The following is a 24,529-nucleotide window of genomic DNA, read 5'->3' as shown; positions in this document are numbered from 1 at the left end:
ATGAGACAATCCTACTGGCGTATCCTCCATCATGCTTATCGCATACAAAGAAATTAAAGAGGCAAAACCACATAATTTATGTATTATTTATAGTGCTATCATCAGGGGTTACAGTGGATCGGACCGAGGGCCAGTGTCCTGAGTTGCGGTCACAGAACTTCCAGCATCTTGGCTAGCGCTACTGAAGAGGAGCGAGCATAAAGGGAGTAACATGTTGTGGCAGGTATCAGCAAACACACAAAAAGTATCTGCAGTTTGTCACACAGTGTGTCTGCTAGCTAAAGTTCCAGGTGCTGTGTTTCCAGGGAGAGAAAAGAATGAGCTATAACATCACACAGAGATAGAGAAAGATGTAAGAAGGATCACAGGAAAGGAAGAGGAGAGGTTTGTGTTAAAGGTAAGGACTGCAAAACAAACTGAGGTATACTAACTTTGTGTAATTCAAAGATTGTATGAAAATTCTGCAGTTTAATGCAGGATAAACAGGTCAGTTTGCTGTACTGTATTTATAGTATAGCTCTGTTGGACTGATGCACAGAGGCTGTGTTCGTGGTCAGGGTCACAGGTTACATGAAGTGTAGCAGAGATGAGTTTAAATCAAAGCCATTGATGCTTAGATTCATTCACTGAATTCAACATTTATACAACCTGTTTGCGGTCAGTGTAGGGGATGGAAATCAGCCAAGATAGCTGATAGCCATGAAATACTGGGTTACATCTTTTTGAATTCAGTTCATCCACACAGAGCAGTAAACCTCAGAGCAGCAGCAGGTCAGCTGATCACACCAAGAAAATTTACTAGCGCTCACAATAGAAAGTTGAGATTCAGCTGATCTTCCCACCTTCCTAATTCCTCTTTAACCCCTGCGTATACTCATTTTTGTGTTTAGGTGTGGAGGCACCATCACCTTCTACAATGTAGGCAACAGAGAATAGAGCTGTTTTTAAATTCCCTTTCACAGCTTGTGTCCTACATAACAGATTCAAGCTGAGTACATTTATTAGGATTAAAATTTAGATTGTAATAACGTTTGTATTCTCATGTAATATTATTTTATATGATTACATTAATTTAGCACAAGGTTCAGTTAGCTTTGCACAAAGTAGCTGGTAGAAACGTCCTCCAAAGAGTTGCTTTTACTTTCTTAGTTTGAGTACATTTCAGAGCCTGTACATTTTCACTTTTATTTGAGTAAAGAAGTTCAACAAGTACTTCAACTTTTACCAGAGTATTTGTACTTGTACTTCTACTTAAGAAGTTAAAGTACTTGTACTTCTGCACTTTTGCCACCTCTGCATGTCAGTGTGTAATGTGGCTAATCAGAAGGTTGGTGCTGCACAGTCTGCATGCCAAAGTATCCTTGGGCAAGATGCTGAAGTGCTTGTATGAATGGGTGTGATTGAGGCATGTTGTATAAAGTGCTTTGAGTGTTCAGGTAGAGTAGAAAAGCGCATTTAATGTTTAAGCTTTTCCTGTAGCACATAAGGCCATTTAGTTCTCATAGACTTTTCAGAAATGTCAGAAAATACATATTTATGTATTTCTTTGGAATATGACTGAGAAACGTGAACACGTTATTCACATGTCCTTTTGTGTACTAGAGGTCGCTTGATTTTAAGACATAGGTATAGGTTGTAAAAATGTGCCTTCACAATTGACCTATGAAGTCTTTTTTATAACGAAGGACAGGCTCGTAGCTTTGTGTGATGTATTAAACCATCAACAGATAGATATCCCAGCTGGGTGAATAGAAAGCATTGCTCTCCTCTCTGTCTGGTTCTGCTATGCTAATCTTTGTTTATGTCAGTTAGGATTACTGTAATCAGGTCTCACAATTTAAAACTTTGTGAAAAAGTAGACATGGCAAACATTGCAACAAGTCACCTTCTCCGAGCAGTAATCTAAAGGGTGGAGATAAGAGACTACTTTAAGCATACAGACCAACTTGTCTATCCATACCTTACCTTTATTTGCATGCACAACGGATCTACTTGACCAAAGCAAGGAACAAATTAATCAGTTGAAAATGTTTGATCCCTCAACAAATAATCTCCTCTGAATTATACAAAAATGATTCTGCAGTACATCCCAGTCTGCACAAAAAATATACACCTATGCAGACTCTAAGACTGTGTTTGTTTACATCCCTTTGGTCTAAATGGCACAGCCATCAAACCAGGGTCCACTAATGAGCTATGATGGCCTTAGAGAAGAGAAGAGAAGAGAAGAGAAGAGAAGAGAAGAGAAGAGAAGAGAAGAGAAGAGAAGAGAAGAGAAGAGAAGAGAAGAGAAGAGAAGAGAAGAGAAGAGAAGAGAAATTCAGGTAAAAGGAAACATAATTAGCTATAAATCTAAAAATACAATTACCTTAGACTTAAGCCAAATAATACTGGCCGAAAAAAAAAAAAACTGACAAAATAATCATAACCCAGCCTCTAAAAGATTTTCTTAAAACGTATTAGAGCTCAATACAATTCCATCCAAAGAACTTTGTTATTGTAATTGGTTTGATGAGAGGATGTTTTGCAGGTGTCTGTTTAATGTGAATGTCTGGAAACAGGGAAACAAAGGTAACAAAATCCACCAGCAAGTAACTTCAAAACTCAATAATGATCACATTTCACCTCAAAACCAAGAGCTTGTTGTCACGTCCAAGTACTAGTTTACTAGTTGCCAGGCAACTAGTAAAAATGCCAAGAAGTTACTGTGACCAGACTGAAATAGCCAATGATCATAGAAAACCACAATCGGAGTTCAAACTGAAAAACGTAATGTTCAATATTCCACAATTGAGATGAAGCTTCAACTATGACCCAGTTGGCACAGAATATTATAATGAGCGCAGACCACATGCTATTCCAATCAGCATCTCTTAAAAGGTCAAGATGATTCAACAGTGTTTGTCTAACATACGCTAAAAGGTGGCAATCATATTAAAGTGGCCGCATGTCACACCTTGAGTATGGACCATTATTTAAATCTCCTTGTGCAACATAGAGTAATGAAAAAAAAGAAAAAAGAATACTTTACCGTTGGGGCTTTCTTCATCTATGGCAACTATAGTAGCAGGAGGACCCGAACGGGAAAGTTTACACTCTGGGTAGAAAAACAGAGAAAAAAGAAACATATAAAGATACATCCTGAGGTTTCACTTTTTGAATGTTGAACATCATTGTTCATCTTCAAGGTAAACGCGACATAAATGGCTGAGGAATAAATGGTAGTATTTAGTGGAGGGATCTTTTTTTTTTTTTTAACTGCCTTGTAGTACAATGACTAAAGAAAAGGTGTAAGGGCAACTGCATGGAGATTAAACAAGTGCGAGCTTGGCAGACATAATCTGTTGCTTATGACATAATTTTTCTAATTTTTGAGAGGAAATTCAGTAAACCTGCTGATTACATCATTGGAATGAAAGGAGTATAAAGAAGGTGAGGTTGAGTAAGGGAGGCAAGAGCTGACAGTAAAGAAAGACTGACAGACATAACCCACTATAACCATCTCTGTAGGGTTAGCAGGGGTTAATAAACCAGCACAGTGACTGAACACAACACAGTTAACAGGCAAAATGGAAAAAGGAGGAATGCTCTTACCCTCATATTGCCAGTCTGCATCAAGGGACAGCCCAGCCACACCAGGAAGGAGAGAACGGGAAAGGAAGGTAGCAGTGAAGAGAGGACAAGAAGAAAGAGAAATTAGGAAAAAAATGTTAAGAATTAACTATCAGAACAAAGACGAGGGAGTCAAAGTAAGATTTGAAAAAGAAAGCCAATCTCTTTGAGCTTTTCCAATACCTTTCAGAGCCATTACTGACATTTACTGTATTACAATGAGGAGAAATTATTTCAAAATTGGTCAGAAGCTTAAAACTACCTCATTCAGAGAAACAAGAGCACCAACATTCAGGCCTTTCCTTGTTCTTGTGAGATACACTTAAAAAAAAAAAGAACACCCACATTCACCTGACAGGCCGATATTACGGTACAGCTCTCGAGGATGGTTGGGAAAGTCCCTGAGGAAGGGTGGAAGATGGATATCTGCTCACCTAGAAAATAGACTTCATGGAACAATGATCACACTTTCTGTCTCTTACCCTCTTACTCTGCCTTTCCACGATAAAGCATTACAAGTGTGTGACATCAGAGATTATATCACAAGTCAGTGCTGCGGTTTGTTGTATTTTCATGCAGAAGGACGTTCCAAAATATGAAGTATTTGTCTTAAGGTGCAAAAATAGCTCATCCTTGTGCTAAAAATGGTGAGTTTTCTAAGCGGTGATCAATGTCTTCTTTGTCCATAGTGTAAAATCTGACACATATTATAAGACAGAGGCATGACAATCCAATAGTCTTTAATTGAAATCTATGGAAGAATTCCACACTGCCTTCAACTCACTTTTAAAAAAAGTGGAACCTGACTATGCCCCATGTAATAATCTCAGATGCTTAAAAAAATTACAATTAAGCAGTTAAAATTGAATCATGTTTTGTGTCATCAGTCTGTAGACTACAGTACTAGCTAAAGTAGGGTATTATAATAAACTGTAAATATAAATGCTGAAAGTATTTACAGAGGTTAGATAAACTTAACCGTGTAAACCTAATATTTTAAGTTTACTTCCCTTTTCAAGTAAATGAAACTAAATGCATTTGATTAACCTGTACTATTATATTAGAACAGCACCAATGCATAATGTACACAGTGTGATGCTACTTATGATTTAATTAAAAAGTAAATAACAAATGTTTAGATGCAGCATAAAATAATGTGTCTACCTGATTATTTTTAAGTTAAATTGACTTAATCCCAATCCTGTGGTGAAGGAAAAAATAAGTCAACTTAAATAAATCAAAATAAAATTTAATAACTTGATTTTCAAACAGTACATTGTACTGCATTTTTACTGTATTATTTTTTACAGTGTGCTCTTCTGTTATGCTGCCATTCAGACTCATTTGTGTGGCCTGTCTCCTCCTTGTCTATGTCTCCACCAGCTTCACCTTTGCCACCACCAGCGTCTACTCTGGGGGTCCCGTCCTAAATCCTGCCATCACTAGACTCCATTCTGCTATGAAGTCTAATCACCAAATAGTTTATTACTCAAACTCTGTATTTCAATAAATCATGTTCAGTTCCTTCAAATTATCTCTCCTTATTGAAATATCTGTAAATGTTTAGTTTAATTACTGTTTAGTGACTTCCTGTTTTATTTTGGCATTCTGTTATCCCCTCTTCTTCATATTGAGTTCTACTTCCCTTGTCTCATTATCCATGATTTGTTCCCCACCTGTTTCCCCAAGCCTCATTACCTTTTGTATTTATTGTCTCAGTCTCCCCTTGTCCTTTGTTGAGTTACCCCACATTGCTCTGTGCTCCCTAGTGTTTCCCACAGTCTCAAAGCATTTCCACTCCTGGTGTAATTATTTCTCATGGCTCCTTGTTTTTTCTTTCTGCTTTTGGACTGCTATTTTCTTTCATTGATCCTGCATTAAATGCTCACTTTGTGTTAAGTTCCGTCTTCCATGTACTGCATTTGACTACAGACGTCAGGGCGACAGGTCTGCAGTTATTTAACCCAGTGATGAAATTCAATTTGAGGGGGTGTTCCAGTTGAAAATTCTGACTGGAAACTCAGAAAGTGGGACAGTTTCCTGTTAGTCTGTATTTCTATTGGTCATATGAATGTACATCACACCACACTGTGGTCAAAGTTCAACAGTGTTGAACTTAGATTGCAGAACATGCAAGTGTTCCCCACTTTGCTCGATGCAGTGGGAAACTATTATACTGCAGTGCAAGTCACAGCAAAAATTGTTTCAGTCCACCACTTCCTGCGTGAAAAGGCCTTATCAATTACCAGTGCCAGTTTCTCATTGGTCAAATCAGTAGCTGGCTTCTGCAAGGATTCAGCCTCCTCTGACTTCTCAACAGTATTGTTTTTGTCCATGATGCTTTGCTGTACTCTCAAAGCATTTCTCAGCCACATTAACCAGTTCACATGGTGCCTTTTGATCATCATGCAAACATTTACACTCTGAGAGAGACATAAACTCCTCTTCTTCCTCAGCCACAAGTGCCACAATCAGTTTTTTGACTTTCAGTTCATTAACCCACCACCTAAATAAGACACTTTATGGTGGTTTTAATTTAAATCTGTCACCTGTCTATATCGCATTAATAAAACACAATTGCTGCCTAGATTTTCCCTCTTTTTCAGTCCACGAAATGTACAAATCTTATTGCATTAATACACAAAGGTCACAATGAGGCTGTTGAGATAGATAGCTGGAAATACAAAGCAAAAGACGTTTGGAGCAGAAGAATCATATTCTGTAACCCATATGTTTTTTTTTTCTTACATCATGCACAATCCTGTTCATCTCTTGGAAAGCACACATATTTCCCTGGATGTCAAGCTGTGTCATTGCTTTGAGGCAGGCTTTGAATATTTTATAACTTAACTAAGAAAATATTTTCTCCCTCAAACCAAATGATTTGTCTAAACATATTCATAAGCTGTATGTGCTTTAATTGCAAGGGTGTTATGCAGATATGGCCATCATCATTTCCTAAGCACTCAAAGAGCATGCAGTCTCCTCCAATAAAGTGGCTCTTCCACAAAATGTATAGATTCACAAAGTTTAAGCATTTTTCAATTTTGCTGTTGTCCTGAAAGTGACAGACCACAATGCACAACACTTTTATCCCTCTGCAGCTTTTTTCAGGGGTGCGTTTCAGGTTAGCAACCCAGAAAGATGCTCGAGCCACGGAACAATAGTTACTAGTTACATCACACTCTCCCAGCTGGTGCGTGCGTGTGCGTGCATGTGTGTGTGTGTGTGAACAGCAGATGACAGATGTGTATCCCCTGCTTCACTGCCTTTTTATCCTTCAGTGTAAGCTGATGCCCCTCATATATAACTAACCAGCCATTTGTTCTCTATGGGACACCTCAGCTTCTCCATCTTCCTCTCTCCACCGTTTCTTCTCTTCCCTGTCTCCTCTCATTTGCCTCCTTCTTTCTACCTGTCAGCCTGATTTCCCCCTCAAATAATAAAAATTAAACAGTATGAAACAGTAAACAGCCTGGGTTGTAACTTAAAGTGGCAGATGAACATGATGAGATTTCCCAGATGAAATGAGCTGAATCTTTTAAGGTCCTGCTAATTTAAAGTTTCTCTCAGCCGCAGTAAATTCTTCCAAGCTCAATATTGATTAAAGCAAATTCTTTCAAGTGTTTGCACAAAGATGAAATGAGTTGTGTTGCCACTCTGTTACCAGTTTCCAAATTAAATAATGCATTAAAGCAATTCTCTGTTTTTCTGGTGAAGAGTCACTTTCATAGAAATTCAAATTCTCTGCTCTTCATTTACAAAGGTCACAGGCATATTTTTCCACCCATTAAAGTGGCTCACAGGACACTTAATGGTCTCAAGTATGCAGGTGCTCATATCCTGCAAGTGTCTAGTCATGATCACCTTCAAAACTTTACCTGTGTATTTTTTTTCTCTCGTTGATATGTACTTGTCTTTCTGTAAGCACTCACTGAATCTTCTTTAAGCACACACTCTTGCTCTCATCTTTCAAAGTTTCTTGTAAAAAAAATATAATCACTGAAATGACTTTGTGCACGAGCAAGAGAATAAATCCATCTAATGCCAGCTTTCTGTCAAGCTGATGAAAAGCTCCACTGAGAACTGAGGAAGGGGAATCAGGGTGAAGCATTGAAGGTGCAGCGCTCATAAAAAAAAAATCTTAAAACTTTTAAATTCAGACAATATCACAAGTAGTCGCAGAAAAAAAGAAAGTCAAAAGTTTGAATCCTTTCAGTTTTATCGTCATCAAGCAATCTTTTTTCCTTAAACTCAAAGTGTTTCAATCAATAACTTCTTTATTTACTATTCAGATTCAGTCCATCTAAATTTGGCAGGCAAAATAAGCAGGTACAGGTTGCCAGCTGTGGCAGGGAAAAAAAAAAACATCCCCATTAAGAACAAAGTTGACAGAGACAAAACCGAGAGAGAAGTGACTTTGACTGCCAAAGACGAAAACAGTCGCCCACAGTCAAAACTGGCTTCAACTTGCTGAAAACAACTGGTATTGTTTTCGATACACACAGACACAGAACTCAGCAACTGTCGCTATGATACACATATACATATGCATGTTGCTTAGGACATGTTTCGCACAACTCCATGTGCACACTGACACCACTTTACACTGTTTATGCAATCTAGCCCATATGCCAGTCTGCTCCCACACATCCTAGAGTTACCATAAAATATGCATGCTGAGGCCGTGACTCAGTGGGGGAACTGGTCAAGGCTAACTGTGAGATGCTCATTGTATCTGTCTATGTGTGTGTGTGTGTGTGTGTGTGTGTGTACTGAGCCAGGGCTGATTGGATACAAAGAATGAGTCACTACAAACTGATGTATTTGATCTTGTATTATTGTCACCTGACTAAAAGAATAGTTTGACATTCATTAACCACTTATGTTGTTTTTTTTTTTTTCCCCCACTGTGAACTGAAGATTTTTTTTCTATCATAGACCAGCCAACCTTTACATTTATTTGTGTAGAGTAAAACAGCATATGCGTGGCATAGCAAAGAAACATAGACCTATTGGGGAAATAAGAAATTTGTTAGGTGAAGCCTAGATAACCTGAAGCCCAGTAAATACAAGAAATAAAAGAAATTCTGATTACTAACGAAAGATGATGTTGTGATGGGACCACCAGGTTTAACCACACCCCCCAGCTCAGGCTTTATCCCAGATATGCCCTTTGGAGAGGTTTGACTTCAGGACTTTATGACAGAATGTCTTCCCAACACATGTCTAAGCTGTGAAATGTTATACTTTATCCCAAACCATGACCTTTACCAAGTGGTTTTGGCACCTAACCCTACCCAAATGATTTGTTGCAAGCACCTGATCAAATTGCAACTGAAAACTTAAGTAAGTGGATGGATGGATAAAAACAAGAAAAGATTAAATTAAGGCTCGGAAGGTTGCTAACCTTCTAAGTTAGACCTCCCACTACTGAAACATACTGTTTGTTTTTGTTTCACCAACATGCTGAAAATAGCGAAAAAGGTATTATTAGATATACCAGCATCTAAGGTTCCATGCAAGTCGATTTACTTTATTGTCTCACTATAAACAATAGATTAATTTCCCTCCAGGGAAATAATCTTTCTCTCTCTCTCTCTCCCTCTCTCTCTCTCACTCACACACACACACACACACACACATGCACACACACACACACACACGCACGAGACAGACATATTCATGAGGTGAAAACTAAGCCAGCCAAGTTATTGAACCTGTTACTATTACCTATTACACATAATTCAATGGCAAATTAGTTGTGTGTCTGCAGAGGTTGCATCCCTGACAGGAAATCTGATGACATGGACTAACATGACAGATTGCCCAGCCAAGGTTGCTTTCTTCCCAGATGACAGTGAAGAACACCACAGAGAACCCTGATCCTTTAGAGCCATCACCTTGGCCTGCCTCCATTTAAATAATTGATTCATTTCATCTAATGATGTCTCAGATTGGCCCTGCAAATGATGCATAGTGAGCTGATTTTACAGGGTAGAAATAATAATGGGAAGTCTTTTAACAACTACCGTATTTTTCGGACTATACGTCACTCCGGAGTATAGGTCGCACCAGCCAAAAAATGCATAATAAAGAAGAAAAAAACATATATAGGTCGCACTGGACTATAAGTCGCACTTTTTTTTTGGCGCGGGGGGGGGGGGGGGGTTGATAGAATCCGAGACCCAGAGCAGAAATTCCATCTTGAACGGCAATTTAAAATAATAATGGATTAAAGAACAGGACGAACACGGTTACACCTACGTTATGCTAACGTAGCACATTCAGCTACATGACGCACAACGAACACGTGTTCGGTATGTTAACGTAACATTAAGTTATTCAGATAACCATAGCATAAAGAACATACTAACAAGTTAACCAAACCATCAATCCATTGAATTCTTCATCCTCGGTGTCACTTCTAAACAATTCCGTACACGCCGTAGACGAAGCGCCGCTTCCTCTTCTGTGTCGCGTTAGTCAGACTCGTCGTCAGCTGCAGTTCCAATTATTCCAGCCTTTCTGAATCCCAACAGGATGGTTTGTCACTGAAGCCCATGTTTTCTTGATCCATCCAATGACTTCCAGGAAAGTTGGGTGGCGCATTCTCCCAGTTGCCGTTAAGCTGTGCTCTCCATCCATCATCCACTGCGCCCACAGGTTACGCAAGACTCCCTTAAAGCTGCAGTTCACGGAGATGTCAAGTGGCTGGAGTATTTTGGTTCATGTGTTATAAATGTCACATATACGTCGCTCCGGAGTATAGGTCGCACCCCCAGCCAAACTATGAAAAAAAGTGCGACTTATACTCCGGAAAATACGGTATTTTCTATTTTTTATTTATGTAAATTAATATCAAAGAAATATCTTCACATTTTGGCATGCACACATTTTTTTTTTTTCACGAGAACTTCAATAATCTTTCTGGCTATCTGTAGAGTGAAAGGAAGCTACAGTAAGCAATTAAAGTTAATGTAGCTTAGCATAGCTACACACTGGAAACAAGGGATAACAGCTAATGTAGCTCTGTCCAAATGCTACAGATTGAACTCTCAGCACTTAGGATAAGCCTGATAGTTATGATTTTTTTAATAGATTATGGTACTTGAATATATTGAATATATCCAGTTGTACATCAGATGAGTGGCAAAAGCTAATTACGTCTAAAGGGCAATGCAGGGGCTGCAAACTTTTTGATTTCAGGGAAATAATTTTCTTTCTGAGTTCACAATAGTTTCTAAAGCTTTTTAATCATTTTCTACCAGGCCATATTGAGAAAAAGTGGTGCTCATTTGAGCACGTTGTACTTGACTGCATTCTGCTTGTTACCATCTGTTATATATTTGCATGGCTTCTTTGCCTGAAGTATAGACAGTGAAAAGGAAAACCCAATGATGGTGAACTGCAAAATATGCTGGAGTAATATGCGAACATACTGTGGCAATAAAGGCGAAGAAGCGTAATCTCAACAGACGTCTGGGTTGATCGGATATCTGAAAAAAGTATTGCTCTCTCAAAGGAGAGAGGAATTTGAAAAAGCTTGATTGATGGCTACATAATTTGACTCTGGCACCCCCCCAAAAAATAGCGATGTAAACATTTTATGATGAAACTGTCCACTCTCATGAAAAAGACTGAAGTGTAATGATTGATTTAACAAGAAGGGAGATGGAATAGCCTCGCATAGAGTGGATCTGCAAAAAATTATAACTTGAGAAATCTTCTAGAATACCCTTTCATATACTTCATAAATGTGTGGTTTGAGTGTCTCCATGAAAGGGACACTAAACAGAAGAGCAGTGACTTCATACTCTGAACAATATGTGGCTACTATTCCTACAGTATGTGTGGGTGTTCAGCCATGGTGTTTCAGGCAGTTTGCAAGTTAAATTACACATTCTTTGCAATGCAACTTACTTAATGTGCACAAAAGGCCTTTCAAGACCATTTAAAAGCACAGTGTTAAAACAAATGAAAATGTTAAAACAAGAAGCCAGGCTAATGTATTTTCCCATTTATTCTATCAAATACTGTGTCAGGTCTGTAGTACAGCACAAAGCATACATCAAATTGTTTTGCTACAGGACTGCCTGGCTGACTGACAGGTTTGACTCCTAAAAATATACTACAAGATCTTTCAAACACAAAAATTGAGAGACATGGTTGTAAAAGGATGAAATACATGAGCAGACAGAGTGGAGAAAGGCTGTTTTTTTTCTTTTAAAAGTTCTCCTGTGTCATGTTCTTTTTAAGCTTCCATCAGCAGGTACACCCATCTACAGTCCCTGGGGTCCGATTTCTCTCTGTCTTTACTCCTCTACCCAACCAGCCAGCCATTCATCCATCACCCATCCTACCCATCCATCCTTTCTGCCCGATCCATTCATCCATGGAGGACAGAGCAGGAACAGAGGGGACAAAATTGGTGAGGAGACTATTTCAGGGGAATAGAGAAGAGAAACGAAGGGAGAATTGGTAGAGCAGGGCAGGCTGAAATGGAAGAGAAAGGGGAGATGATGGAGGCAGTTGTGATGAGCGGATTGATGGGGAGTTGTGATGAGAGGAGAGGGGAAAAAGAGAAAGAACAGAGGAGTAAAAAGAGGGGATTGTCAAAGAAAGACAGTGTGACCTTGTGTTAGATTGATGCATCTCTGGAGAAAACGGATTGTCAACCCACTTGAACTCAAAAAAAGGAAAAAAAAGAGATGTATACACACACACACGGACTCAGTGCTGTAGGGATCACCACTTTGTCAGTGTGCTGGCTTATCCATTATCTTGACTCCCCCCTCTCTCTTTCTGTCTCTGCCTCAGTATGTCAGGTCTGTTCCCAGCCAGTGCAGGGTTGAACACAGCTGACAGCAGTAGTGGTGGTGATCGGACAGCAGTTAATCTGAAGACACATAGCGGAAATATATAAACACCTTCCCAGTAACCCCAAATGCTTCTTGGTAGAATGCATCTGCAGCATTCACATTGTTATCTATAGGTCTAGTTTGGATATTCACTATACTATAAAACTGTTTATCATATAGATTATGATTGAATATACACATATAATATAGAGTATGATTGAAGTTAAAAAATCTTACTATAATAATCATAGGGTATATATATTATTATATATATTATTTGCCGTATATGCCCTATCTTCTTCTTAACAGGTGGGCCAATCTGAACAAAGCTATTCACAAACATTGTCACACATACAGCAATTATTAGCATCTAAATAGTTCTAAAAAAAAAAAAACATTTATTATGAATCGTAATTATTTAATCTTTATTTATATTATATTCATTTCATCATGCCCTGCAAATGCGATGTTAAGATCTCCGTTTGCTTTTGTTTCATGTGTCATGTTCAACATATGTTGCCTGTATGCAACCAGAATTTGTATCCACAGCAAGCTTTTGTTCGAGTCATCTTTAAATACGGACTGAAGAATTTTATATATATATATATATATATATATATATATATATATATATATATCCCTTCTGCCGATATCCAGTGTCCCCCCTGGATAATGGATGGCCGCTTGCTAGCGTTAATAGCTGCGCCCACTTTGATAATTGTGGTGATAGCGATCAGTTGCGATAGTAAACCAGTGAAATTCTTTTTGTTGTTTATAACTTTCTATTTACGTATGCCCTGTCTGCTAGCATCTTGCATCCTGCTGTTATGTGCTGAATCATCTCAGGGGCATCTCTGCACAGCCTGTACCTGGGGTCTTGTGGTAGACCCCCACCCTCTATCGATCTTGTGCTTAGAGCTTGTTCCTGTGCTGCCACGATTAGGGCCTCTGTGCTATCTTTTAGCCCAGCTTTGTCCAGCCATTGGTAGTATTTTTCGATATTGGCCACTTCCGGTGCTATATGCCATGCAGGGGCCTGTCCTTCCATGATGGTTCCTGTTCTTGCTCCTCTTCTTCCTCAGGTTTCTGCTGTCTTGGGTATTCACTAAGCATGTGATAAGTTGTGGCCATCTTCCTGATGTACTCATGGATCTTTGCTGTTTTATCCAGGATAGTAGTCCTGACACTCACTAGTCCTTGGCCTCTTTCCTTCCGCTTAGTGTACAGTCTCAGGGAGCTGGATTTGGGGTGAAACCCTCCATGCACAGTAAGGAGCTTTCTTGTCTTGATGTCAGTGGCTTCTATCTCCTCCTTTGGCCAGCTTATTATCCCAGCAGGGTATCTGATGACTGGCAGGGCATAGGTGTAGATTGCTCAGATCCGGTTTTTGCCATTCAGCTGACTCTTCGGGGCTTGTCTTACTCTCTGCAGGTACTTGGCTGCTGCACCTTTCCTAGCGGCCTCTTCATGGTTCCCATTTGCCCATGGGATTCCAAGGTACTTGTAGCTATCCTCGATGTCTGCAATGTTGCCTTCTGGTAGTGCAATTGCCTCAGTTCTGACTATCTTCCCTCTATTGGTTACCATCCTACTACACTTTTCCAGTCTGAATTACATGCTTCGAGACTGACTTAAAGTCTTGTTCCATGACTTCACCGAACTCCTCCCACCCCTGAGTTGTTGCTGTATCTACTACCAGAACTGCACTCTGCTTGGCCTATTGGTACCTGTAACATTTTCCTTCTGAAATCAGGTAATGGCTCTAACAACAGCCACAGCTTGTGATAGTGACAAAATGGCAAAATATATTTCAATTATTGACTTGCAAACTTCAAAAATCACAGAAACTCTGTTTTTTTCCCAATATACTGCCATTTCCATGTATGTTTGCATGTTTTAATAAACTGTTGCATCTACTTCACACTTTCCTAGCAAAATATAAAGAAAAGGAGGGTGGCTCAAGACCTTTGCACAGTAATCATTTTTAATCATTTTTGTTCTGTTTTCTTTTCTACCTTGACTTCATTGTTGCCCTCTTAATTTGAACTTTGAATTCTTTCTATTCAGTGGAACTTTGAGTATGTCCTTCACTAGTACACCATGCAAATGCAGACTGAGGTTCTCCATACTAAATTTTGTGTCATTTTTCAATTGTGTGTGTCAGTCAAGTGCAAATGGTGTGGTAAACCTCTCTGACTTATCTTCATAAATAAGAATTGGTATGTGGATAGTAAGATACAGAATGGAGAGACAGCAAATGGGGTATTGGCAGTGGAATATAAAGAAAAAAAAATAACTGTTAGAGGGGTAAGGCTCCAAAAACAAATGTAAAGGTAGAGAAAAAAAAAAACAATCTAAAGAAATACTAGTCTACTTCAGAGATGGGAGTATAAAAAGGAAATGGTAACCAGGGAATAAGGGACAGAGAAGGACAAAAAGAAGCTGATTTAAAAAAAAAAAAAAAAAAAAAAAAAAAAGATGGTAGCGACATTCCCAAACAACCAAGAAAAGCAGTATTAAATATTAAAATCACCTTGAAAACTCCACCCACACACACACAAGTGCAAAATGTCTTACTAACAAATTAATGTATGTCTGTGTATGTGTGTCCTTAGCTCATTTCAACATCTCTTCATCCCATCCACCTCAAACATGGTTGATGTACTGCTAAGGACGAGTAAGTGCCACACCTGAGGTGATTAGGATGAGGAGTGGTCTCATTTTGGGGGCCTCTTCTCTGCTCCTCAGCAAACAATCATCATCATCATCATCAAAACCCTTATCATCAAAAGCAAATGTAGTCATGACGCAATATATCACTTCAGATAGCTTTGTATGCTATGCTGCAAGATCATATATGACCATGATGTCACAGGATGAGTTTGACTGAAAGAAGATCATGATCAAGAGGATGATTTCACAGAATAAGACGTCAGCATTAGAATTTTAGATTAATACAAGTTATTGGGAGTGAAACAAGACTGCGTCACAGTAGAGTATTGCAGCAGTCTTGGTCTTGTAAGTCTATGGAGGCCACTGCACTAGTATTATAAATCTCAAATTTCAGTTTAATGTTACTTTGGATGCCAAAAGTGAAACACTTCAAAGTATAATCAAATAGATATTAGAAAGTCTATTTAAAACTGTGATTGCTATATTTGCATAAAACAGGGTCTAAAATATTGCAGGCTAGAGTTTTTGAAAAAAGATCTCATTAAACTTGTAGTAATGGACAAGCAGTTACCCAAACAGTATTTCCTCCCTGGCAGTAAATGCTGTGCAAAGCTTAAACTTGTTTAAAGCTAATTCAATTTCATTTGTATCTACAGTAATTCTCCACTATTAGGTATGCAATACTGCTATACAGGTAATGTAAGGTGCTGATAAATGGAAAGACATTTGGTTACAGTCATCTCCCAAGAAAAGGATCATTTTGTCAAATACATGACAGATTTATGTCCCTTGATCACCATGTAGCCCTTGTGATAGGGAACAAGTGCATGAAGTTTGATGGATTTAGCTTGAACAGTATGCATCTATCAGGGTTCTAGCCAGAGAAATATTAAAGGTAAGGATGATCATATGACCTCTCGGTACCAAACATACGACCGTGGGGGGATCCACTTTGGTTACGACCTAACGCACCAAACAACCACTTACTAATGCTAATTGCCTCATCGCTAGATAACTGTTACGATAGTGATCCGCTCTGGTAGCTAACTGCTGAAATTCTCAGCACGGTGCGACGACACCTCAGCAAGCAGGCAATCAACCGCTGGCTAGAACCCTGATTTATGGCGTGAATTTGAACATCTTAGGTCACATCATTCTCAAGTTATTATATTAACAAGATTTTCAGAAAACTTAACCTATGACCTTTAACTTCAGGTCAAGGTTGCAAACTCCTCTGAGATTTTTAATAGCTGCATCTATGGTGTGAACTTGAACATCCAAGGTCACATTGTTCTCGAGTTATGGCCAATGTCAAAGGTTTTGTAGAACAGAAGTCAACGCAAGGCTTATGACAAAAGCTCAACTTTTTTTTTTTCACAGCTGAGCCAATAAAAATGAAGCTATTGCCAGTCAGGTACTTTTCACATGGCAACGCATTGTGGATCAAAAGGATGCTTTAGATACTTGTGACATACTATAGACACATTTTTAGGCATGCTACTTCTTTTGCCCTCCACTTGTCCAGTTTCCTCAAATTTTTTAAGGACATGCTGCATACCATGCTGAGATAGCCCAAGTTATCGGCTAGGTGATTTTTACGAACAAGTTGATTTGGGAATCTCCTTGTTTTGGGACAGGCTGCTAATGACAAAGTGCCTAAAAATAAGACTGTTCTTTGCGAAGTTGTCTGTTTTGTGTAGTGTTGTATATAACACGTCACTTTGGAGCATGTTACACCCAGTAATTACGTTTTTCAGTAATGCAGTAATGTAACCTGTTGGCGATATGGAGATTACATTTATTTTTATTGTACAAAAGAACAATATGTGTGGTAAAGTGCACACTGCGTCCAGGACAGAAACAATTGCATTATTCTGCTAACACGTCATCAACTCTACAAAGACTTGCACAGACAGTATGCTAACACAAAGCTAGCAAAGAACCCAGAGTGATGTCAAGGCTGAGTGTCTGCTGACCAAAGCCCAGCAGCTAGAGCCTGAATTTGAGGGCAGTGACGAGCATTCAGGCTTGTACCACTGTGTCATCCAATTCTACCTGTTCATGTTTCTACAGTGGAGTAACTGTGGTGATTGTTTTGGAGTCTCTTTGGGCTGTATTTCAGCGTTGCTTTGTGTTGTTGGTTTCGTGTTCGTATGTAAACACAGAGAGATTGTATATGCCCTCATTAGGATGAGCATTTGTGCTGACGTGTGGCACTGTAGCCTAAGACTTCTATTGTTAACTTTTAATTATGTGACAACGTATTTCAGATAATGTTACAAAGTAACACAAAAGTAATGTAATGAGAAGTGTAACAAATTACTGTCTACAGGGAGTAATTATCATATTGCATTATTTTTAAGAAAAGCAGTGAGCAATGTGCAATACATTATTTTTTTTTTTTTTTTTAAGTAACGACCCCAAAACTTGTGATGTATAGATACAGCACTGGTTCATCCCTTGAGTTAGGTGCCTTTTTATGTTTGAATGATTTATAGGTCAGCTTTAAGTGGCTTAACAAGAAAAAAAGAATTAGTCTGAAAATGATCAGGTACAAGGACTAGACTGAAAATGACTGAAAAAAGCAACCAGTGTCCAAAGAAAAACTTTGAAAGGCCTTCACAAAGCCAGGAGAACTGTTACTCAAGACCACTTTAAAAGTCTGGCTCCTTTAAAGCAAAACATTTTTTTTTTTTTTAAATGAGGGGCGGCTTGAGTCTTTTGCAGAGTACTGCATATTCATAAACAGTTAAAGAAATGGCTTTTCGAGTTAAATATAAACACAAAGAACTGTTTTATGGTGTATGTTTAACATCCCGTACCAGAAAAGCAGTAGTGAATACACAGTACTCACTACAGTACATTAACAGCTTTATAGCTTTTGTGCTGGTTTGTCATACACATGTGCCACAATCCACACATTTATTTATAACCTCACTTTCAATGCAAATTTGACCACACAGCAGTGAGTGTGAGTTCATTCACAGTGCGAGTGTCACCTCATGGTGAACACGAAGTAAGCAGAAGCAGATTGTCACGCTCATGACATTTTGTGTCACACTCTTTTCCTAGAACATCTTCTAGAAAGCTTCCTGGCGTGAGAAAGTTATGATAACAGGGCAGGGCAAAGAAAAAGAGGGAAAGGTGTGACATTGAGTTGATTATATATTGTGAATTTCTCTCTTTTTTTAAATTTCCCATGCTCTCATACAGAAAATTATGGAGGTGGGTACGACAGAGCAAATTCAAGTATTTACTCTTTAGAATAGAGCATTGTGAACATCACACTCAACACGTGTTGAATATTGTTCACACATGCCGATAAGTCACAGTCAATTAAAATAACCAGTGAAGCAGCATGTACACATGTAGCTTCAAATTAGATCATAATCAGTCAACTTAAAACTTCAATTTAATGTTTCTCACCAGTCACGCTGAGAAATATTAGGTATGAATGTGATGGCAACAGCTAAAGTAAGATTTGTGTGCCACAAGTCAAAATGAATTCAGAATCAGAGGTTGTGCCAAGTTTCTAGTGATGAGAACAAATAGGAGCATAAGGGTTTGGGGAAATTACAACTTTCAACAACTTTGCCCAAAAGCTTGATTTGACTCATTGTATATTTAATCATCTTGGGATTGAGGTTCATTAAAAAATATACTGGTACACTTCACACTTGGCAAATGAAAAGTGAGTAAATATAGTCCTACCTAGGGAGCAAGGCTAATTAAAATATCCTAGTACCCTTGTCGCGCGAGGGTCCAAACAGCTAAAAGCAACCGCTCATCCTGGGACGTGGGCTCATTAATAAAACACCAGCACTCATGTCATGAGAGGACCAAAACTGAGTATAACACGAAGTGTCAAAAGGGGATCCAGACTCATTAAAACATACTATTCTTGTTATAAGCAGTTCCACCAGAATAGCAGCATTACCGGTGTAACTGAATCCAAGTGGGCATATGTGGTAGGGTTGGATGTTGTCTACCACAAGTTTACAGGGAGACATTGCAAGACTATTGTAGGCTACTCCTCCATTTCAGTGTGTGTAATTGCTACAGGCACACTGGGGGAAACGGAAGTTTGAGACTGCAGCACTACCAAAATGATTGCAACTATGTGCAATGATGTTGCGATCTAGTTGCCTTTGAAATCCTTGCTTAAAATGGCAATAAGATGGAGTGAGTCTGCTATCAGGTTACAATTGAATGGGGTCAAATAGGCAATTACATGCAAACTGTGGTAATACAGTAATTAACTGTGAAAAAATGCAAATCTATTGTTGTGTACATACACAGAAATTCACTTTAAACAGAAATTCACATTAACTACTTAGATTCAGAGTCAAAACCTCATACATTTAATACAGAAGTTCAGAAATTCCACCACAGATAATAATGTAGTGGCTGCAAGATGGTGATTTAACTACAAAACGACAGGCACTCAGCAACTTTCCTTTTATATAACCAGAATACAACCAGCTGGCAACCAGTTGAGTCATTTTAAAACTTATTTTTGGGCAAGTTACCAGAACCTGGGGCGAGTTTGTTTTGTTTTCATTTTGTGGCTGATCAGTGCCTGATCTCCTTCAATCTGCACAGAAGCATAGGCACTCAAAGATGCTCACCTTTGACTAACGCTCCTGTCACTTAAATGCCAACCAGATAAATCTTAAGGACTAAGAGTTAAATGGAATATTAATATTCAGATAAATCGAGCAGAAAGCCAAGAGAGTATTATGCTGAGCTCTCCCATGGGTGATGACTTCATTTAGCCTTCACCTTTCTTCGGCTTGCCCTCAGAGAAATCTGAATATGGATACTTTTTCCAACATTACAATAACTTATTGTAGCAGCTTTTTCCCATTAGTTATTGCTTATGTTAAACTGGTTGCCGATTACTGACATGTTTTGAGGTGGGACAAAAGACACTCTGTATCACCAGGACTGCAAAACTGCAAAACAACTTCAGCATCGTAACACCCACCTAAACATTTATGTTGAAACTCATATTATGCCCTTGGCTATACCTTTCTGGTCTATAATAGACTCCAAAACCACAACAAGTGGAGCCATAAAATTTAGCATGTGTGTTCTTTAAAACACATATACTATTCTTTAAAAGCCCTCTATTAAATTGGTAATTCTAACTTTTGAGATTGGTTTGCTGTGCAACTGCAATAGTGAATGTTTAGGTTTGCATGATCTATAAGAGCAAGGTAAAAAGTCTGAAAGTCTCCAGCTGTTTTTTTGAGCCTTGTGAGGTTTACTAGCAATTTTTTAGTCTTATCGATCATCCAGTACCAACAGAGAGGTGTCTAATTAGTCCCAAATTCATTCTGCAGCATGACAACAGTCCCAAACATACAGCCAGAGTCATAAAGAACCATCTTCAGAGACAAGGAGTCCTGCAACAGATGGTATGGCCCCCGCAGAGTCCTGATCTCAACTTCATCAAGTCAGTCTGGGAGTGCATAAACAGACAGAAGCAACTGAGACAAACTGTAGCAACTCCTCCAAGACTTTACCTGCTGAACACACCGAACAACTGTGTTCAAGTGTACATCCTAAACACCATTAATTCCATTCCTTTCCACCTACAGCTTCATCACTTTACTTTTAATACTCAGATCATCATACTGTGATTTCAACAGCTGAAATATAGCTCAGTCTGCTGAGCCAAGATCACTTTGAGCTGTAGTGGTAATCTGGCAAGAAAAAAATAAAGGCTTATCATCATTTTATGCATAATTGAGATAAAAATGTACTTTTTTCAGAGTGAGCAGTGAGGGCTATTGTTACACGGTACACTGCTTGTAAGTTGTAAAATCAAATAGAATCAATAATTAAGTGTGGCTTGAGCAGATGGTACTAATTCTGAAGTATTGATAAAAATGGGTATAAAATGTAATGTAAACAGGAAAAAGCCTGCAGTAGATGGTATAAGGAAAAGTGATTATATTTAAGATCCCTACACAATGTCTTATTGCATAATGTACTATTTATCTTTGACCATCACACATATGAATTATGAAAAAAATCAAAAATCCTGGGCCATGCACTGCACTTTACTGCCTATACGTAGAGTCAAAAAAGTCATGCGCAATTCTGATATTAGATTTGATTCGAATCTGATTTATGAGACCCATCAGACAAGACAAAGGGACAAAGTGGAGAGGGAGGAAAGGGAGCGGGAGATGCAAAGAGAGATTCTCTTTACCTTCCGTGTCTTGGCCAAGACAGGTTGATAGCAGCAGCAGACATAGGACTCCCGTTCCTGTTACACTTGGCCATTTGCACCAGCCCCATGACAGCAGCCCCGTTAAATGCATTTTAACCATCTTCACCACCATGCTTCACCAAGCATCCAGCTGTGCAAAGAGAGAGAGAGAGAGAGATAGCAGACAGTCACAATCAATTGACTAATTTTTAGCTGTGCAGGGCGCAACACTGAAAGCAGCAGCATAAAAACGTCTGGCGGCCTCACTTAGTGAAAAATAGAGAAAAAATTATTTATTCAAGTAAATTCACAGGTGCTGAGTTTATACCTGTGGCTTGGATTTCAGTGAAGTGCGATGGGGAAGCACATTTAGAAATTCTTACCACAACTAAAAGAAACGGGGAGCAGGGAGTTTCATAAGTATTTAATTGCAAGTCTTCTGAGAGAGCAGAGAGAACATGCAGAGGGTTATGGATATGGTTAGTCTCAAATTAAGGTGAAAAACACTTCACCCTCACATAAGCAGTTTGACATCTCTAAAATCTATGCATAGATTTCTCACATGTATCCCCACAGTATAAAAAGATGGTTTCCATATTGACATTTCTCTCCATTACACCACCACAGTGAGACACCCTCACAATTCAAAGCTCAAATAACATTTAATATTCGTTGTTTCTGTACCTCACAGCCATTTCACTGCAATCTAACATCTTTGATCAATCTTTGTGCTTGTGTATGAAAGTAAATGATTGTTTCACAGGGATTGCCACCACAATGGGAAATATAGAAACCTGTGGATGATGAGAGAGGAGGAAATATTTTTGTGCAATGTAAAATGCCAGTGGTGCTAAAAACATCTCAGATCTTGCAGTGGAAAATGTGCCACATTTGAAATGCTCCAGAGAAGAGAGAAATATAAGCTGGTGTGTATGCAGCCTTTCTGTGTGTGCATGTGTGTGCGTGTGCATACATCGCTTAGGATGAGATTCATCTAATGTCATAGGGAGAACACAGAGATGAAGGGGAAAAAGTTCCTTTGAAGTTAAAGAAACATTTGTATATTGACTGACTCTATGTGTACATATCTATTAATTGGTCTTGGATTGGTTTGTAGCAGCATCATATAAAGTGAGTTCAATTAAGTCCAAAAAAACATCTTTTAGTCTTCAAAACAGTCGTGAGACTGACAGACAACTCCACATTAATCTAATACCCTCAGTCAAGTATGAGCCACACCTGACCTCTTTTATGCATGATCTAAGGTCTGCCTATTAAGTATTTTGAAGCCTAAATGTCCAATAATGTGCAAACCCTTGCAATTTTAGCATTTAATGGACCAGAATTCCCACAAACCATGGCGATATTTGTGCGTTAAATATCATGACTTAAATACAGAATTGAGTAACATTGATAATAACAAATCAAGTACCTCCATGCTGGGCTTTCATCTTTTTTTTATTATTATTATTATCAGCACTGTATATTTTTCTGCACATTTGAGTTATTTACATCTTTAGCTCCTGATATGTCATATGAATATGGAGGATACATCTTACAAGCATTGACACTGACTGTGTATCTTGTTTAATTTCTTCCAATCACAGAATTAAATTACGTGAATTACACAAGATAGTGAATTATATTATGAAAGCACCTTAACCTTCTTAGCATTGGCTTGTTTCATTCTTTATCTGCTTATTTCCATAGTCACACTGAGAACATTATTTAATCTACATAAAAGATTACCCTGAGTAGGTCCTTAATATACTGATACTGAACTCAACTAGGCTTATTCAGTTTGGACAACATTAACTGCTCCCCTTCATGCAAAATCTGCTGTCTGTTTAATTAGGGACTAATTTATGAATCTCCCATGGCAGAAATTCCTGTGACAGAGTCAAATTACTTTTGCCCAACCCTCTGAGTGGGGATGAAGTTGGCTGACAATGAAAATATAACTGTGATATTCTACCAAACCTCAGAGGGGAAACCCCATAGTCACTGGGACTTGAACTGAGAGCAGCTTTATTTAAAGAGTGCCTCTTATACTAAATGATTCTCTTAACCGAGTATGACATATTAATAACAAGTTTTTCCATCTCTACATGTGCTTTAGATATGACAGTGTCACAGAAAGCCTGCAGGAATCTTAGAACTCTTCGGATATTGTAGAAACATGCTGTCTGAACAGAGAAAGGCTGTCTCAGCTTCCAATGAGGCAACCAGGACAATACCCCAGGGCCCAGAAGGTAAAAGCAGCTCAGAATTAAGTGGGTCCCTCTACATTGCACAGAATGCATATATTTGCTGTGTTACACTAAAGTTTAAGGCATGGTTCTATCTTGTGATAGAACCTAACTTTATTTATGCAGTATACATTTAACTTATAAATTGAATTTTAGCTGCAAATATTTACTCACTTATTTTTAAACTCCATTGATTAAAAATAGGTGGCTTTTCTGAAATGTTTTGATGGCATAGGTGGGAAATGCTGGGAAATGTAGTATAGCACTTCCTAAACTTCCTGTTTTGTGGAAAATGTACAGGAACTTGTAGACGTCAAATATGCAACAATTTGGCTTTTGGCAAGTGTCTTATAGAATAGTTTCTCTGCATAGCAGCATTTTAGCAAACCAAAGCAAAAAAGTGGTGTTCAAAAAAAGAAGGAGAGAAGAGAGGATGATTATATCGCCAGGTCTTTGGACTCGCAGTGTTGTCAGTGACTTTGCTGAGCACAAGGCCTAAAAGATGAAGATGGGTGAGCAGTTTATCTTTGGGTTTTTATAAAGAATTGAAAACTCTGTTGAAAATCAAGACATGCCAGTGTGTGATTTATCTAGAAGCTGGTCCAATGGTAATGATTGTTGAATGAGAAGTTCTATAAATGAATGTGCTTGTTTGGAAGGTGACCCCATCCTGTCATTTTGTGAGGTCCTGTGCTTATTGGGCTTCTTTCTTTTGTTCCATGCTTATAGACATTACAGTTACCTTTATGTTACTTGAGCAAACTGTGTTTACTCCAGTACGATGTGGTGATACGGACATTAAAAAAAAATAAATAAATAAAAATAAAAATAAAAAAAAACTGCCTCAGGGTCTATCACAGAGGTGTTATGCATGAGGGCAGTTGGGTCTCATTTTTATGAGTGCCAAATATTTC

The 24,529-nt window shown here is 38.5% G+C and overlaps 1 protein-coding gene across 1 annotated transcript in view; it reads right to left on the bottom strand.

The window, feature by feature from the left end:
* The window catches only part of LOC115798232 (protocadherin-15-like), a 215,335-nt gene that overhangs the window by 166,469 nt on the left and 24,337 nt on the right, over positions 1–24,529 (bottom strand). Inside the window, exons 2-4 of the mRNA XM_030755001.1 lie at positions 21,367–21,517; positions 3,595–3,609; positions 3,032–3,097 (exon numbers count right to left, since the gene is read on the bottom strand). Coding sequence (XP_030610861.1) covers positions 3,032–3,097; positions 3,595–3,609; positions 21,367–21,499 — 214 coding nt within the window. The 5' untranslated portion in view covers positions 21,500–21,517. The remainder of the gene's footprint in view (positions 1–3,031; positions 3,098–3,594; positions 3,610–21,366; positions 21,518–24,529) is intronic.

This window comes from Archocentrus centrarchus, chromosome 19 (assembly GCF_007364275.1).
Source record: "Archocentrus centrarchus isolate MPI-CPG fArcCen1 chromosome 19, fArcCen1, whole genome shotgun sequence".
Taxonomy (NCBI): Eukaryota; Metazoa; Chordata; class Actinopteri; order Cichliformes; family Cichlidae; genus Archocentrus; species Archocentrus centrarchus.
This window is presented reverse-complemented; position numbering and strand designations above follow the sequence as displayed.